Source organism: Physella acuta, unplaced genomic scaffold (assembly GCF_028476545.2).
Source record: "Physella acuta isolate Inbredline_101_S28 unplaced genomic scaffold, ASM2847654v3 ptg000030l, whole genome shotgun sequence".
In the NCBI taxonomy this organism is placed as follows: Eukaryota; Metazoa; Mollusca; class Gastropoda; family Physidae; genus Physella; species Physella acuta.
In genome coordinates, this window is record NW_026731550.1 from 1 (window position 1) to 18873 (window position 18873).

Consider the following 18873-nt stretch of genomic DNA (forward strand, 5'->3'; position numbering starts at 1 on the left):
ATATATATACTATATATATATAAAACAAACATAAAAGAATATATGGAACAGTTAATGTATGTACTTTTTAGCATACAAAGTTTTTTAAAAAAAAATGCATTAAAGGACAAATTAGATATATAAAAGTAAAAAAAATATAATGTATTGCCTTTTAAAAAAAATAAACAATTTTTTGGTAGCTTTTATTGATTTTCAGAATTTTTTTACTTTAAACAGTCTAAAAACAGCTATTTTTAGGCGTGACGGGGAGGGGGGGGGGGGAGGGGAACAATAAACCATCTTTAATCAGTTATTTCACTTGGATAAACACTAAATTAAGCGAACTGTTATTTATAATTTAAAAAAAAAAGTAATACTGATCTATTATTGAATGAGGCAGATCACAGATTACATTCATGGATAAGTAATATACAGAGCAACAATATCTGTTGAACAGTTTCAATGCATTGATTTAGCAAGCCAATAGTGAAACTAAAATAGGCAGGTCTTAACAGATTTGTTTTCCAAATGTAAATATTTCTATTCCCTTCTTCAAGGCCCCGATGTTGTTACACTTGATGAGCCTTCATCCCGAGGTTACGATGACCCTTCACCCCGAGGTTACGATGACCCTTCACCCCGAGGTTATGTTGACCCTCTACCCTCAGGTTACGATGACCCTCTACCCCGAAGTTACGATGACCTTTCACCCGAGGATACGATGACCTTCACCCCGAGGTCACGATAACCTCACTATCTCCTCAGCACTATGTCCATCTCTATGGGTCTCTTGGCTACAAAGAACCGATCCACATGGATGTACTCAGCCTCGTTTCCAAGAGCAGGTTCTGTCCTGTCTGTCTGGACAAACCTCATGGTGGTCAGTAGCTGACACAGGACAACCTGGGGAGGACAGCAGGACAGTAGGACAAGTGAACTTTTCGGATGTTGGGAGTGTGTTGGTAAATAGGAGTCAGCGTTGGCCGTGTAGAAAGTTTGTATTGAAACTTTGTCAAAGTAAGAGAAATAACTGTATAGATTTCTAAATTTGAAAGTTAGTCAAGGTAAGGGAAAGAACTCTATTGAACCTTTGTTACAAAAGTTAATTGAGCCAAAGGCAATAACTCTATAGAAAAGTTATATTTAAAGTTTAAAAGTTGATAATTGAAGAGTACTTGTTGTGAAAAAAAAAAGGTATTCGACAAAATTTGAAATGTTGCTTTGGGAAAAAATTTAGTCAAAAAAAGAAGAAAAAAAGTCTTAACAGGCCTTTTCGATAAGGGATTAAAAAATATAAATTTTCGTAAGGAAAATGATTTTTGTAAAGACAGGGAAGTATAATAAAAGGGCCGTAACTGTTTAAAAAACTTTTAATGTCTATGTTTGGATAGGGGCTCTTGATGAATAAAAACAATACGTTTAGTAATCGCATTTAAACAGCTCGAATGCAAATTAAAAAAAAAAAGAAATTAAACAAAAACTCTCTTTACCTATAATTATAGCTATAGCATTCATTACCAAATGTATTATAAATGTGTATAAAAACGACCTATGCATGATTGTCTACTTTGTAATTTTTAGAGATTATTATTTAGAAATTTCTATACTAGTTATATTTTCTAGGCTTTTAGTATTGAAAGAATGTAAAGCCATGAGAATTAACTGATACTTAAATAAAATATACTGCATATGTTCTTTTAATTCACAATTCGAAGTACTTAAATAGACATCCCACAGGATAAAAACAAAATGTTGCTAGATCTATATAGGGACCAAAATAATGTCGCCAATGTTTCTTTATAAAAAAATCAAGCGAAAAGGTCTATTCTTAGTTCCTACGTAATTTGTCTAACCTAGAAACATCGAGTGATAATTATTACCTAGTTATCTCCCTTTTAAAAAAATGAATAATCTATATTTTTATATGCCTAATTTAATATATAATCAGATTTAAAATGATATTATGTTGCACCCATAATTCTCTTATCTGAACCGAAATTAGAGACAAAAAGACAGACAACTATTGTGGCATAAGGAAAAGCATAAAAAAATATATTTCGTAGCTACAAGCTTCTTTAAATTAAGGTACGTAACTCATGTAAAAATTGAAAAAAAAAAACGCTAATGCATTAATTCGAGTTATAAATATTTTACTTTAAAAACTTTCACGTACATATTGAAAAAAAAAAAAAAAAAAAAAAAAAAAAAAAAAAAAAAATCAATAACTGTACAATACAAATCTTACCTTAAGTTCCACCAGTGCCAAACGTTTGGCCACACACTGTCGTCTGCCAAACCCAAAAGGTAAAAAGGTCACGGGGTCAATCTCAGACTTCCTCTGGGGTGAGAACCTGTCCGGGTCAAATTTATAGGGGTCGGGGAAATATTCAGGGTCTTTTAGAATCTTGAAGATGGGGATGAAAATTATGATCCCTTTTGGGATGATCATCCCATTGAAGTTTCTGGTCTCCTTGACCTTGCGTGTGATGTCAGGTGAGGGGGGAAACATCCTCAGTGACTCGTAGATCACCTGGTGAGTACAACATACAACATACAATCACCTGGTGAGTACAACATACAACATACAATCACCTGTTGAGTACAACATACAACATACAATCACCTGGTGAGTACAACATACAACATACAATCACCTGGTGAGTACAACATACAATCACCTGGTGAGTACAACATACAACATACAATCACCTGGTGAGTACAACATACAACATACACAGCTTGCAAATACTCATACATTTATGATTGTTACCAAATTTCTGCTATGACAAAGCGATACTGTTTAACGCAGATAATTTTTTTTTTGTGTTTCAATTAAATATGATCAAAGCTGATTTTTACTATTTTTGCTTTTGGCTACAAAATGTAGCTATTACAGATCATAAACTAATTTCATATACTTTCTATTACTGGTATTTTTATGCTCATTAATTTTTTTTAATTATTTTTTTTTTTTTTTTTTTTTTTGCAATACATTTCCACATGGCAAAAAATCCATGTTTTTTAAATTTCGTTTTTAAATTAAAGTTTTTTGATTCTGAAGCAGAACATGCCAGTATTTAAAAAAATACCTGAGTTGTATAGGTCAGTTGTATAGGTCAATTATTTTTCGAATAGTTCCCGATCAAAGTGGCAGTTGGCAAAACGACCCCGACCACATATGACCGAAAAAAATGTCCCGTTAAAATAATTATGACAAAAGGGCTCCCTTTAATACTGATTCAGTCTTGATAACTCGCTTCAATACGGAACAAAAAACGGTGCCAACAAATTGGCTGCCACACGACGGCTTTAACACTGTAGGAGTAGATTGTGGTACCTTTGTAGTCCATATTTAAAATTAGAATACCTGAGTTGTATAGGTCAACTTAGCCATGTCCTCGTATGTGGGTTTGGACTTGCCCTGCATGACGTCATCAATTTCTTCAATGACCTTGTCCTGAATGTCTTGGTGCCTGGCCAGTAGGTACAAGATTGAGCTTAGAGCTGTGGACGTGGTTTCAAAGGCAGCTAAGATCAAGATGGCGGAGTTGCCGATGACGTATTTCCTGGTGATTTTCCTGTCTGCTGCGGTCAGCTGTTGACCTGTCCGGTCATCGACCTCTGCTTCAAGTAGCATGTCAAGCATGTCCAGGTGGGTCTTCTTAGAGGTGTCTGGGGAATATTAGGGGGAACTTAGAGGTGTCTGGGGAACATTAGGGGTGTCTGGGGAACATTAGGGGAACTTCGAGGTGTCTGGGGAACATTAGGGGAAAATGGCATAAAGTGAGGGGAACATTAGGGGAACTTAGAGGTGTTGGGGGGAATTTGGGGAACTTAGAGGTGTCTGGGGAACATTAGGGGAACTTTAGAGGTGTTGGGGGGAATTTGGGGAACTTAGAGGTGTTGGGGGGAATTTGGGGAACTTAGAGGTGTCTGGGGAACATTAGGGGAACTTTAGAGGTGTTGGGGGGAATTTGGGGAACTTAGAGGTGTCTGGGGAACATTAGGGGGAACTTTGTCTGGGGAACATTAGGGGAACTTAGAGGTGTCTGGTGAACATTAGGGGAACTTAGAGATGTCTGGGGAACATTAGGGGAACTTAGGGATGTCTGGGGAACATTATGGGGAACTTAGAGGTGTCTGGGAAATTTTAGGGGAACTTGGCATAAAGTGTGAGGAACATTAGGGGGAACTTAGAGGTGTCTGGGGAACATTAGGGGAAACTTAGAGGTCTCTGGGGAACATTAGGGGGGAACTTGGTAAAAAGTGTGAGGAACATCCAGAGGGAGTTGGCATCAAGTAAGGGGATCATGACATAAAATATACAGAACATGGCGAAACATAAGGAGCATAAACATTGGTATTTTACTTTTCATACTTATTTTTATTATTTATTATATTTATCACAAAAATATATATCTTTAATTTGTCTTAATATCAATATTAAATTTTCTTATTAAGATAAATATATTATTGATTCATAGTATCATACCTTTATTTTTCTTCTCGGCTAGTTTTCGATCAATGGCATCATTGATAAAGTTAACGAAGTAATTATTAGTTTCTGGTAAAACAGCATCCACTTGTTTGTTAAATAGAGTGAGGCCAATATTCATTACTGGGGGACAAAATTCGCCAATAGTTCTGTAAACAAAAAAATATTTATTGTCAAACAGTCTCTTAGTAAATAACACGATCGATCTATCTATCTGACACGCAAGGCAACCAAGGAAACTATGCAGTTAGAATTTTATAAAATTACTACTAGCTTACTCGTCGCGCGCGTTGCTGTAATCTCGGAGCATGTTTACCACCCCCCTCCTCCCACCTTTTAACCCCCCCCCCCCCCAATTTATTTAGAATTTTTGTAAAAAAAATTTTTTACTTTAACTAGGGTCTGCATCCCCAATCCCCAGAAATTTTAAGAATGCCCCACCCCCGTCAACGTTTAAGTGCCGCCCCCCCCCCTCCGGAAAAACTTTTGAAAGACAAAACATCTAGCAATTCGTTTTACATATGTTTTAACTAGTAGATCTAAATAATTTAAACCTTTTTTTTTACTGAATTACTGATTTAGTAATTTTGCACCTGAAAATGTTTTGCAGACGTGTGGCAGGAATGCGAATAAATTTGTTGATGTAGTAAAAAAATTGACTTTTTTCTTCTGTCAAAGCCTTGGAATCTACACCGAAACCTACCCTGGCGATTACATCTGATGTATACCGAGCTGAAAAAAAAACAGAAGAAAAATAGATAAATAATCAATAACAGTGTTTCTTCCAGACTTTTTTCTCCGGGGGGGCACTTGAAATCTTCGGGGGGGGGGGGGGGGGGCGGTAAACTTTCTTCGGGGGGGGGGGGGCGGACACTGTTAAAAGTATATATTTTCTATATATTTTCCCCCGAAGAGATGCCTGGAAGAAACTCTGATCAATAAAGTAGTCTCAAGATAAAGATTTTTAATATAAATTGTGGGCGTCTCGCGAAAAGTGGGACGGAGAATAGCACAATGTTCGACTACTTACTTGAAAGTCTCGAGTTCGAATCCGTAAAATATCTCAAAATACACCCAGCTCTAATGGGTACCTATAACGGCGGCTGGGTACGGGGCTGGCCACCCAATCCCTTCAACCGAGGTAACAAATAGCTGAGCTCTACTTCAACTGCCCCATGAACCGTAAAGTCGTAAAGTTCCAAAGGATATGTAACTTAAAAAAAAATGACTAGGCTATCAATGCCACCCATTATCTTGATGATATCACCTGCTGTGACAAAGAAAGGTATCTTTGTGTTTCTCCTTTACGAACTTACCTGCTGTGACCTTGAGAGGGATCAGCTTCCCCTCCTGCTTGTGTTTCTCCTTTATGAACTTGAGCCTCCCCTTCTTCCCCCCTCCCTTCATGAGCCCACCTGCTGTGACCATGATCCTCCCCCCCCCCCTTAACCCTCCCTTCATGACCATACCTGCTGTGACCTTGAGAGGGATGAGCTTCCCCTCCTCCTTGTGTTTCTTGATGAGAGCCACCAGGTCGGCAGCGCTGGTGTTGACGTGATGCAGCATCTGCTTCAACCTCCCAGCAGTGAACATGGGAGACAACACATGTCTTGACCTGATCCAGTGGTCTCCATTCACGGAAAACAAACCCTGAAATATTAGCAAAAAAAATGTCAGAGTTATCATCAAAGGTTTTAGAAGATTATATATATATATATATATATATATATATATATATATATATATATATATATATATATATATATATATATATATATATATATATATACTAGCCGTCCCGGCCAGGCCCTGCTCTGGCTTCTGTGAAAAAGCTTTCTGTTAAAGAACATTACCTGTGTGTTAAGTAATCATCATAAACCCGGCATTGCCCACCCAAACCACAACCAACTAAAACAACAAAACGCAAACATAACGCTAACACAATTACAAATACAAACGAAAACAAAAACCTAACAACAAACCCAACCACAATCACAAACACCAATACAAACACAAAGAAAAAACAAACAAAAAAGCAAACGAAAACAAAAACCTAACAACAAACCCAACCACAACCACAAACACCAATACGAACACAAAGAAAAAAACAAACGAAAAAGCAAACGAAAACAAACCAAATCCATACGCAAAACCAACCACAAACACAAACCCAAAGAAAAAAACACAAACGAAAAAGCAAACGAAAACAAACCAAATCCAAACGCAAAACCAACCACAAACACAAATACAAACACAAACCCAAAGAAAAAAAACACAAACGAAAACGAAAAAAGAAAGAACAAAAACGAACCAAATCAAAACGCAACCACTAACGCAAACCCAACCTAAACACAAAGAAAACACTAACGCGAACATAAACGCAAAGTGCTCACAGTCTAGCCCGGGGCAGAATCGCCTGTTTCAGCTTAATAATCGACTACAGTACCCCAACTTATTCATAGTCTTTTGCACTCACTTAAACGAACGTAGGTGCCAAACCAAACCAAATGAAATACCTACAACATTTACACTTGATCAATCCCCGCTAATTATGTAATTATTTTTTTCCCAACACCGAAACAAAGTAATAAAAAGTAAATTCTTTTCCACTAATGCAATGTTTTATAAAGGGAAGTAATTGTGTTTTCCTAATTTATCAAAGGGAAGTAAGTGCTAAAGGACTAAATATAAATAATTTTCAGACATAATTAGAATTTTTTTTATTTTTTTAAAATTATGTTTAATGAACATGCCGACAATTATTACTATCAGTTTGAAAAATGAAAATTATTTCCCAACACTTTCAATAGCAATTTTTTATCTCAAAAATTTAGACTATGAGCACGATAATAGTCTAACACTTAAATCCATCGAAGTATGTCAACGACAAACAAACAAACTTATTTTTACATACAGAATTGAGCTTTATATATTAGAAGATATATATATATATATATATATATATATATATATATATATACATTACTACAATAGTTTTTGTCAGGTTGTAATACAACTTCGCTCACACATTCAAAGATTTAGCTGCTGTAATGCGGACCAAAATATTTTACCTATGTGTAAAACCTTTTTAGATATGTATTAGTAAAATTTACGTTTTCTCAAAATTCTGTATCACGGACAAATCAGAAACATGAGTTTCATAAGAGTGATTCACACAATAGTAATACTTGTCTTTTAGATGTATGGGAAAATTATAGCTGTATATTTAATTCTTACATCTATTCTACAGTTTGGGTATTTTTGTATTGCCGATTGTTGATATTTTTCTTAATTTGTGTGTGTGTGTGTGCTTATTCATAACACATATTTAACACAGTACATTTTAATAGAATAGAATGTGTAAGTAATTCTGTTATCAAACTCGGCATCTGTAGTTCTAATAGATTAAAAAAATTCTTTTCAGCAACGTAACAACTAGTTTTTGGGTGTATGTGCCCCCTTAACAGTTAATTCTATATACTCACATGAGTAACAGCACTCCGTGAAGTATTGTTTGCACCTCTATCTCTAAAATTGCTGAAATCTTTGACCATAATGTATTCAAGTAACCTGGCGTCAAAGGTCACAAGGGTTGCACACCTTGGAAACATCCCATAAATCCCATAAGTCTTGCCATACTTTGCTCTCCAATCATCCAGCATCTTAGATAGACCATGCTTCTTTAGCTCAGGTATGTGGTTTATGATTGGCCAAGGGGTGGGGCCAGGGATTCCCACAGCCTTGAACACGCCCACAAAGCTTGTAGTGTACAAATAGAATGCTGTCAGAATTGCAACAAGTAGGAGGAGCCATACGGATACGTCTCCAAGAAATGGTAGATACATCTGGAAATTATACATAAATATAATTCATTAAAATAATCCCAGAAAAATTAGGACCCGAAAGTTACAAGTTCCTTGAGTACACCCAGCCAGTGGCGTAGCTAGGTCGGGTGTCACCCGGTGCGGCACTTAATGGTGTCACCCCCCCCCCCCTGAGGCGTAGCGACCCTTCCCGGGGGCAAACTTTTCTCTATATATTTTGCTATTTTTAGCCTTGGTGTCACCCCCTAAATGGTGTCACCCGGTGCGGTCCAAACCCCCCCGCCCCCCCCCCCTCGCTACGCCCCTGCACCCAGCTCTAATGAGTACCCCACTCAAGTTAATGGCATAGTGCAGACCACATCATCCCCTAATATTTCGTAATCAAGATACAGATCAACCCTACCTCGTCTACCGTAGATAAAATTAGGTTGAAAGGGAAACTTGACACGTATTAACGGACCATCAACATAATTATGCCTTAACGAAACTGTGTGGTCTAACGACAGAGTATGGTTTTGCAAAACCAAAGCGACTATGTTTGTTAGTTTAAAGGGCATTCGTTTATCTTGCCATCCGACATAGAACCCACTGGCTGGCCTGGAATGTAAAGACAATGTCACAGACCTAGTTGAACTTCTTCATCTATACTTAACTATGATTATTTATTACATACATAATGGTCCTTTATGTAGTAATAAATACGAAAAAGCATACAAATGATTTTCCCAGGTCTCCATAGTTAAATTAACTTGCTACATAATACCTGCTAGGTATCATTTATAGCTGAATGAACCCTCTAATTAAAGAAAAGGTGTAGTTTCTCCTCGAAGTATTTTCGTAAGAAAGTGAATTCATATTATTTTTTTCTCGCATTGTTTCTTTGAGACGATTATACAATAAATATTTGTTTTGTTTTAAATACCGTGTAAGTGGGGATGGATGTTTGGACGTCTTCAGAAGTATGACTAGGATGTTGTACTTCTGCATTTAAAATCGCTTTCGTGAATTAAATTTCAACAGGTCATTTTGGAGAGGAAGGGTTCTGAATTGCAGAGAAGAGCAAGGTTTCTTTTTTCCCGAGAGGGGTGAGGGGGTGCATGTACTCCTTGGAGTGGGGAGAGGGGGTGGGGGCAGCCAGAGGCGTAGCGACGAGGGGGGGGGGGGGGGGCGGGGGGGGACATATGTCCCCGGGCGCCGACCTTAGGGGTGGGGGGCGCCTAAATGGGTTGGAAAAACAAATTGAAAGTTTGAGGGGGGGGGTGCAAATAAAAAGTTCGAGGGGGGTGTAAATCGAAAGTTTGAGGGGGGGGGGGGGGGAGTGTGCAACTTAAAAAGTTCGAGGGGAGGGGGTGCAAATCGAAAGTTTGTCCCCGGGCGCCGGGAAGGGTCGCTACGCCTCTGGAGGCAGCCCCTGCCTAGAGGAATGCCTGAAATAAACACCGGTGATATATTTTGGAGATAAAAAATTATTTGATAATTATTGATATTATTTTTAACCGTACAAGAGGATAAATAATCATACAAACTTTTCTTACTGTTGTTTTAATTATATGCTCCTCCGTTGATGAAGTTAGAGCGAGTTCGATGTTGAATAATTTAGTATGTTTTGTTCCACCGTACACAATGAACACATTTAATGCAATTAGAGGTTAAAATATTTATACTATCCTTTGATGCAGATGAACTGTTGCACAATCAACAGCAATGAATCAGCTGTTGCAAAACTAGGTCATGGTTCAACAAGGTTGTTAAGAGTATAACTAACTAGAAATGTAGCCCGTTGATGGGAAATTAAAACGGGCGTTAAGTTGATGTTTTTTTATCCTCTATGTCACGCTGCTGTGATCAGAGGCGTAGCGAGGGGGGGGGGGGGGCGGGGGGTACGGACCGCACCGGGTGACACCATTTAGGGGGGGGGGGGGTGACACCAAGGCAAAAAATAGCAAAATATATAGAGAAAAACTTGAGGAGGGGGGTGCAAATCGAAAGTTTAAGGGTGGGGGGTGCAGAACGAAAACTTGAGGGGGGGGGGTGCAAATCGAAAAATTGAAAGTTTGTCCCCGGGAAGGGTCACTACGCCTCTGGGGGGTGACACCATTAAGTGCCGCACCGGGTGACACCCGACCTCGCTACGCCACTGGCTGTGATTAAACAAGTTTTACAGTTTATATGTAAATCATCTATTGTATTTACAAATCTTGTTTGTACAGGACTTTAAAAAATTAATTAAAATAAAACCGTGTCTGCAAAAGTGTGTCAATTTTTAATGTTACTTTTCGTTAAAACAAATCGTTTTATATTAATTTACTAAGAATTAATAGAAAAAAATCATCGTCACTTAGTTTCTAAAGACTGAATACCAAATTCTCACACATATACATAGACACTTAACTAAGAAACGCGGTTATATATCTTATCAGGTCAACAAACACCTACATCTAATAGACTATGCCTTAATCTAGTCTCCACATTTATACAAAACATCTTTAACCTACATTTGGACCCTAGATCTCAATCATGCTGATAAAAACTGAGTCATCAAACAGAGCAACGCAGGGAACTAAACATCTAGATTTCTAGCTACCTAGAAGACCAAACGTCTAGACTGATCTTGTTTTAATCACACATTAACTAGACATTCGTGAGCAAATAACTCTCTGATTTCATTAACGACATCTAGTAACATATCCATTAGCTGTCCCATGTTGATGTGGTTGGGTTAATGCCTCATCATTTCTCCGGTCACGGGAATGTGTTTCGAAAAATGTGTACGTACCTCTAGTAACATGTTGTGACAAAGCACACACACGCACACAATCACACACGTACCTCTAGTAACATGTTGTGACAAAGCACGCACACACACACACACACACACAAAACAACCCAAACAAAACGCGTTCACACATTGACAAAATATATACAAGAATAGTCATTTAATTCACTACACATATTGCACAATCAAGCAAAAGGCAGAAAATTGTTTCTTAAAAACATGACTATATATATGTAAAAATAAAGTAATGTTCTCCTTTCTCTTTCCGTTTATATCCAAGACGTAATATATTTATGTTTCTCGGCCTTTATTTTTCCACGTAGGTCAGGTACCCATTAGAGCTGGGGTGGGCTCACGGAGATCATACAGTCTCGAGACCAATCCGAGATCCGAACTCGAGACCTTCGGAATTGGAATCAAGCGCCATACACTACCACGCCGTCCCTAACGCTGACTATAGATAACTCTGGACTAGGAGAGCCATCTAGTAACAGAACCCAAACCTGGAAATTCAAGGGAGGTAATACAGAAAGACAAAAATCTATTTAACTGTTACAACTAAATGTTTTCTCAAGCCCATCTCATACACTAAAAAAAATGACAAAATAAAATCTAGAAATGTAAAGGGTATTTGTAAAGCGTTCTATAAATCTAGAATGCATGAGTAATTTTCTCTTTTAAAAAAAATTTTGTAGTCAAAACCCATACCCTATGTAAATTATAAAATTATTTATTGACATATTATGCGAGAAAATCAAGTTAAAATTTGTCATGTGACTGACAATTTTCGCACCCCTTTAAAACTTTCACAGCTCGCAATTTCGCGTTTCGCGTCTCGCAATTTACCAACGCCCTTAATTTTTTAGACTGTTCTTCACGTGCAGAATGCGAAGGTAACATTAAGTCATTTGTGATGATGTCTAGCTGTCCTGTCCCGAGGTTACGACGACCTCACTGGTTTCTCAGAACTATATCCATCTCTATGGGTTTCTTGGCCACAAAAAATCCATCCACATGGATGTACTCAGCCTCGTTTCCAAGAGCTGGTTCTGTCCTGTCTGTCTGAACAAACCTCATGGTGGTCAGTAGCTGACACAGAACAACCTGGGGAGGACAGTAGGACAAGTTATCTTTTCTGGTGTTCAAAGTGGTTTTTAAGAGTGTGAGTAACATAGGAAAAAGAACTCTCTTTGTATATACAAGCTCAAAAAAAAAAAGTTAGTCAATATAAAGAATAAAAATAAAAGCTTGTAAAAAAGGATAGAAAATGTTTATTTTAATTTGTCTAATGAAAGACAATAAATAAGGGCAACAACTCCATCAAAAGTTTTTATTTTAAAGTTAGTTAAGATAATGACAATATAGAAAGACAATAACTATATATAGAGCTGCAAAAAATATATATTAATTACATGGTCCTTTATTAGTGAAAACCAGTATATTTATGAAAGTTAAAATAATTATTATAAACATTTATGTATAACAAAAAAAGAACAAAAATCTTAAGTCAGTCTATGAATATTAAATATGGATTCATTGGCCATACATTAAGAATGATCTAAAAAGGCTTAATTAAGCATTTTTATTTTACGTATATCGTTAAAATCCTAATTTTAGAAAGAGAAACTTCAGTTCTGTGGCTGATCAAAGTACATAGTTATAAGATTTGACTACATTGTAGTCAAATCTTATAACTCTGTTTATTGGTTATATTTATTATTATATTGTTCATTATCGAGTGTTGCAGACTAATATTTTTATGAGTTTTAAAAACTAAATAAAATAATTATTAATATTTGTGCAGGGAGCTGAAGAGCCGCACCTTGACATCATAATAGCCGGATGCGGCTCGCGAGCCGCAGGTTGCCGATCCCTGGACTACAACCAAATAGACGTCCAGGCACATCGTTTGTAGCTAACAACTTTGTAGTTTAATTGTCCAAGCATTACAAAATTACTTGCTATACTAATTACTACAACTATTTGTGATAACTTTTTTTTATAGATATCCCATTAATAATATTACAGATAAGAACAACACATTGACAGCTCTACAATGAAAAAAAAAAATCTGACCTTAAGTTCCACCAGTGCCAGACGTTTGGCCACACACTGTCGTCTGCCAAACCCAAAAGGTAAAAAGGTCACGGGGTCAATCTCAGACTTCCTCTGGGGTGAGAATCTGTCCGGGTCAAATTTATAGGGGTCAGGGAAATATTCAGGGTCTTTTAGAATCTTGAAGATGGGGATGAAAATTGTGATCCCTTTTGGGATGGTCATCCCGTTGAAGTTTCTGGTCTCTTTGGCCCTGCGTGTGATGTCAGGTGAGGGGGGAAACATCCTCAGTGACTCGTAGATCACCTGGTGAGTACAACATACAACATACAATCACCTGGTACAACATACAACATACAACATACACAGCTTGCTCATATCGCCATACGTTTGTACATGTTTTATGTTGTTGGATAACGTCTCAAGACCAGAGATAACAGGGTCAAGTATGTAGGTGGTCCTAGATTCCACCCGGATATAAAGGGCACCTAGGGGGTCGGCGTGGTCGAGTCGGTAAAGCTCATGGCTGCTAAACCGAACAGTCTCGAGTTCGAACCCTCGGGGAGATGAGGCTCGAAAACCACTCTTCTATGAGAGACAACTCCAAAATCATGCAACTTTTGCATCGTAATTTGTTCTTGGTTGGACAAAAGCTATGGAAGCTAATCCCAAAAAGAAAAGCAGGCTGAAATCGGAGTCAATGGCCTCTATGGCGCATAACCAGTTGACATGTCTACTTAATTGTGCTGGAGGGGATCCTTACCAACACTAAAATTGAGAACGAAGAAGAAAAAGAAGAAAGATGGGCACCTGACTCATGTTAGGGAAACAAAGGCGGCTGGGCAGTGTGTTCATCACACGATTCCTATGTATGCCGAGGTCATTAAAACAAACGGACACTTTTATCGCCTATGTGTCTTGTGTACCAACGTATTTGGATAATTAGTTGTATTGCCCTTTTGTTGTAAGGGATGGCGTAGCTTAGCTGGTAGAGCACTAGAATGCTATCACGAAAGTCTCGAGTTCGAATCCCGGTTCAGCTCAGTAGGCTGTCCCTGAGTCCACCCAGCCTAGATGGGTAAGAAACTAACGTTAGGGAAAGTAAAGGCGGCTGATATTAGTGCTAACCACACTATCCCTTCATATGCCGAAGTCACAAAAACAAGTGAACTTTACTTCACTTGTGCCATAGGCCGCCAGGTTACCAAAGCTATTCTATATGAGGTATTTCAATTCATTTTGTTTAAATAAAAATACATTTTATATTACTTTCTTTAGGGTAAAACAGTAATGCTGTAAGATCAACAAATACTATTATATACTTTGCTAAACCCGTAGTTTTACACTTTTATTTTTAATTTTAACAAATAACAACTTAGAAACAAGTTAATTAAGCTAAATGCAGATTTAAAAAAAAAAAAAAAAAAAAACTATTATCCATTTCAAATAGTAAAATAAGGAACCAAAAGAATTTCTACTAATAAGCCACATCGATACTATAAATATTTTGTCAGATTTCGATAAAATACCTGAGTTGTATAGGTCAACTTAGCCATGTCCTCGTATGTGGGTTTGGACTTGCCCTGCATGACCTCGTCAATTTCTTCAATGACCTTGTCCTGAATGTCTTGGTGCCTGGCTAGTAGGTACAAGATGGAGCTTAGGGCCGTTGACGTGGTTTCAAAGGCAGCTAAGATCAAGATGGCGGAGTTGCCGATCACGTATTTCCTGGTGATTTTCCTGTCTGCTGCGGTCAGCTGTTGACCTGTCCGGTCATCGACCTCTGCTTCAAGTAGCATGTCAAGCATGTCCAGGTGGGTCTTCTTAGAGGTGACTGAGGAACATTAGGGGAACTTAGAGGTGTCTGGGGAACATTAGGGGAAATTTATAGGTGTTTGGGGAACATCAGGGGAAGAGACTAAGATGTGTCTGGTTTAGAGGTGTCTAGGGAACATTATGGTATGGAAAGCTTAAATTTTTCAGTGAAACATCATGGGGAACTTTGAGGTGTCAGGGGAACATTAGCTTTTTTTTTTCAATTTTTTTTTTGTGTGCGCAAATTTCTGTTTGCGCTTTTTTTTTTGCGCTTTTTCCGTTGCGCATCATATATATAGTTTTCAAGTCTGTTAAAATACGAAACAACCCTCTAAGATAAACACTTTGTAATTTAAGATTTTTTTTTTACCTTTATTTTTCTTTTCAGCTAGTTTACGTTCAATCGCATCATTGATAAAATTAACGAAGTAATTATTGGTTTCTGGTAAAATAGCATCCACTTGTTCGTTAAATAGAGCAAGACCAATCTTCATGACGGGTGGACAAAATTCATTAATAGCTCTGTGAATAATTGAAAACATAATGCATATTTTCACTCATTGTTTGTGATTGTAGTGAATATCAAGCTTTATGACTAAAATTAGGGTAATTGTACTTGTGGCGTAGTCCAAACAAAATGTCAATAAATAGGCTCTATCTAAAGTAGGTTTTGACAGGTTGTTAGTCAGGTGTCAGGTTGGTATAGCAGGTTTAGTCAAGTTAGGTCCCGAAGGTCTCGAGTTCGAATCTCAATTCGTACATGTGACTGTAGTACCTCTCTGAGTTCACCCAGCTCTGATGGGTACCTGACTTACGTTAGCGAAAGTAAATGCGGCTGGGCATAGTGTTGACCACACCATCCCTTCATAGGCCGATGTCATGAAACATATGGACAATTCTTTATCTGCCAAGTGGATTACTAGGTCTTATAAGGAATCTTTACTTTTTTTTCAAGTTAGGTCTTAGGTTAAGGTTTGAGTTATTCACATAATTATCATTGATATCTGCGATATATATATATATATATATATATATATATATATATATATATATATATATATATATATATATATATATATATGCGTGTGTAAACATTGAAGAAGGTACTATTATTGCAGTATTTTTTGACACGGGTATACTGGTAACTCACCCCCTCCCTCCCCCCCCCCCCCCCCCGCCTCGCGTTACACAATTTAAAAAATCTAAATTTTACTTTTTAAAAACAGAAAAAAAATGTTTTTTTTTTACAAAAATTAGTTTTATAGTTAGTTTTGTTACAATAAGTGATTAACTATCTAAACAACTTTTTTAACTAATTTACAACTAAATTGCACCTGAAAATATTTTGAAGACGTGTGGCAGGAATGCGAATAAAGTTGTTGATGTTGTAAGCAAATTCACTTTTTTCTTCTGTCAAAGCCTTGGAATCTACACCAAAACCTACCCTGGCTATTACATCGGAAGTGTAACGGGCTGCAGAAAGAAAAGACATTTTTTTAAATGTTGTAAAAGGATCAAAATCTAGATTTTCACAAAACTGTAGGTGTCGTCAGAGTTTCTCTTCCAGGCATCTCTTCGAAATGAAATTGATATAATTATATAGAAAGTATATACTTTTAACAGTGTCCGCCCCCCCCCCCCCCGAAGAAAGTCTACCGCCCCCCCCCCCCCCCGAAAATTTCAAGTGCACCCTTCCCCCCCCCCCCCCCCCCACAGAGAAAAAAAGTCTGGAAGAAACACTGGGTGTCGTCCAAAAAAAAGAACTGCACACTGTGAAGAAAGGAGGGGTGGGGGTGTCAGCAGTATGCCCTAATGCGATGCGATTACGGTGCTCAACAGAACAAGTTGTGATTCGCACACGAAAATTTCGGGTCAGCAGTCATAGTAGTAACTTCCGGCTACACCGTCCACTAGTTCATGAGCTTAGCTATTGTAAACTTGAGCCTCCGCCCCTTAACCCTTTCTTCATCAACCCACCTGTTGTGACCTTGAGCCTCCCCCCCCCTTAACCCTCCATTCATGAACCCACCTGTTGTGACCTTGAGCCTCCCCCCCCCCCCTTAACCCTCCATTCATGAACCCACCTGTTGTGACCTTGAGCCTCCCCCTCCCCTTAACTCTCTCTTCATGAACCCACCTGCAGTGACTTTGAGAGGGATGAGCTTCCCCTCCTCCTTGTGTTTCTTGATGAGAGCCACCAGGTCGGCAGCGCTGGTGTTGACGTGATGCAGCATCTGCTTCAACCTCCCAGCAGTGAACATGGGAGACAACACATGTCTAGACCTGGTCCAGTGGTCCCCCATTCAGGAAAAATAAACCCTGAGAGACCAGAGAAATAAAGTCAGACTGTAACGTACAATGCGAAATTTAACATTGATCAACTTTACATGTAACTCAAAATGATAATCTGTTGCTTTTTAATCGAATTATTCATATTCAATCTACGGAGCTTTTTAAAAAAAAACAAGGGCGGTTCTATCTATAATAATAATCATTAAAAAGTTTAAAAAAACCCACGTTTTCTGATTGAACTAAAAAGTAGAAAATAAATGTTATACATCACAATAATGCAAGCGATCACTCTACTATAAGCGATGAAAAACGTGGGGCGCCGAAGTAAAAGTTATATTACTATTGATTAGATAATACTATTGACTTTTATTAGGGAGCTTGTAGAGAGTCAACAGTATTAGAAACTGTAAGAATAAAATACTTTAAAAAAACTTTTTAAAAAACCACGTTTTTCTTGTGGACTAAAAAGTAGAAAATAAATTTTTCTTTTGTGCTTCCTCGAGCTGTGCAGGTTCTTGTGATGACTGACAAAAAACGTGGGTACGTTCACCATCAAATTTCCCGACCCATCTGCCCGACCCACGTTTTTTGTGGGGCGCCGTGATTTTCCGCGGAAGAAATAGAAATTTTTTTTTTTGAGGTTGAAAAACCTCAAAACCAGTATCTTCCCCCCCCCCTCTCCCCCTGGAAGATTCGAGCAGAGGCGTAGCGACCCTTCCCGGCGCCCGGGGACAAACTTTCGATTTGCACCCCCCACCTCGAATTTTTCATATGCAACCCCCCCCCCCCCTCAAACTTTCGATTTGCACACCCCCTCGAACTTTTCATTTGCACACCCCCCCCCCCTCAAACTTTTGATTGGCACCCCCCTCTCGAACTTTTCATTTGCACCCCCCCCTCAAACTTTCAATTTGGCGCCCCCTAAGGTCGGCGCCCGGGGACATATGTCCCCCCCGCCCCCCCCTCGCTACGCCTCTGGATTCGAGTGCAACCCCGGAGAAAAACGTCTGAAAGAAACACTGTATATGCTAAAATTTACTCCAGAGTATAGAAAGGGGGTGGAGATTTTATGGGGAGGGTGAGGAATTCTGAGTATTTTACGATTTTAAATTATAGTTTTTATTTTATGGAATTTTTTTTCAATTTATTTTTATTGTTTCATTTTAGTTTAAAAATTACAATTACAGTTTTACGCACATACAATTTAATCTTGAAAATATAAAACAAAACAACTTTAAGAAAATGTAGTCTATTTGCGATTCTTAAAGTATTTTCTTCATTGTAATGGATGATTGTTCTCCTCATTTGATGCGACGTCCTACATTTGCAAACTTACATGAACAACAGCACAGAGGGATGTGTTCATTGCAACTCTATCCACAAAATTGCTGAAGTCTTTGACCATAATGTATTCAAGTAACCTCACGTCAAAGGTCACAAGAGTAGCACACCTTGGAAACAAGCCATATATCCCATAAGTCTTGCCATACTTTGCTCTCCAATCATCCAGCATCTTAGATAGACCATGCTTCTTTAGCTCAGGTATGTGGTTTATGATTGGCCAAGGGGCGGGGCCAGGGATTCCCACAGCCTTGAACACGCCCACAAAGCTTGTAGTGTACAAATAGAATGCTGTC

At 38.2% G+C, this 18873-nt stretch overlaps 2 protein-coding genes across 2 annotated transcripts in view; both read right to left on the minus strand.

Moving 5' to 3' along the window:
• Nucleotides 1–272: 272 nt before the first annotated feature.
• The window catches only part of LOC131941713 (cytochrome P450 3A8-like), a 32935-nt gene continuing 14334 nt past the window's right edge, over nt 273–18873 (minus strand). The window contains exon 8 of the mRNA XM_059301170.1: nt 273–882. Coding sequence (XP_059157153.1) covers nt 733–882 — 150 coding nt within the window. The 3' untranslated portion in view covers nt 273–732. The remainder of the gene's footprint in view (nt 883–18873) is intronic.
• LOC131941726 (cytochrome P450 3A19-like) lies at nt 12019–18653 on the minus strand. Its single transcript, XM_059301193.1, has 7 exons — nt 18573–18653; nt 17082–17263; nt 16279–16417; nt 15315–15466; nt 14659–14963; nt 13151–13435; nt 12019–12178 (listed from the first exon to the last, which is right to left on the minus strand). The coding sequence occupies exons 2-7, from the start codon at nt 17245–17247 to the stop codon at nt 12026–12028; spliced, it is 1200 nt and encodes a 399-aa protein (XP_059157176.1). The 5' UTR covers nt 17248–17263; nt 18573–18653; the 3' UTR covers nt 12019–12025.

Excerpts from the sequence above, each read along its gene's own strand:
- LOC131941726 (XM_059301193.1), bottom strand. The coding sequence starts at position 17,247 with ATGGGGGACCACTGGACCAGGTCTAGACATGTGTTGTCTCCCATGTTC. Across the intron at positions 15,467-16,278 it reads CGTCTTCAAAATATTTTCAG|AGCTATTAATGAATTTTGTC; the intron begins GTGCAATTTAGT and ends AATTATTCACAG. Across the intron at positions 14,964-15,314 it reads AGCTGAAAAGAAAAATAAAG|TCACCTCTAAGAAGACCCAC; the intron begins GTAAAAAAAAAA and ends AATGTTCCTCAG.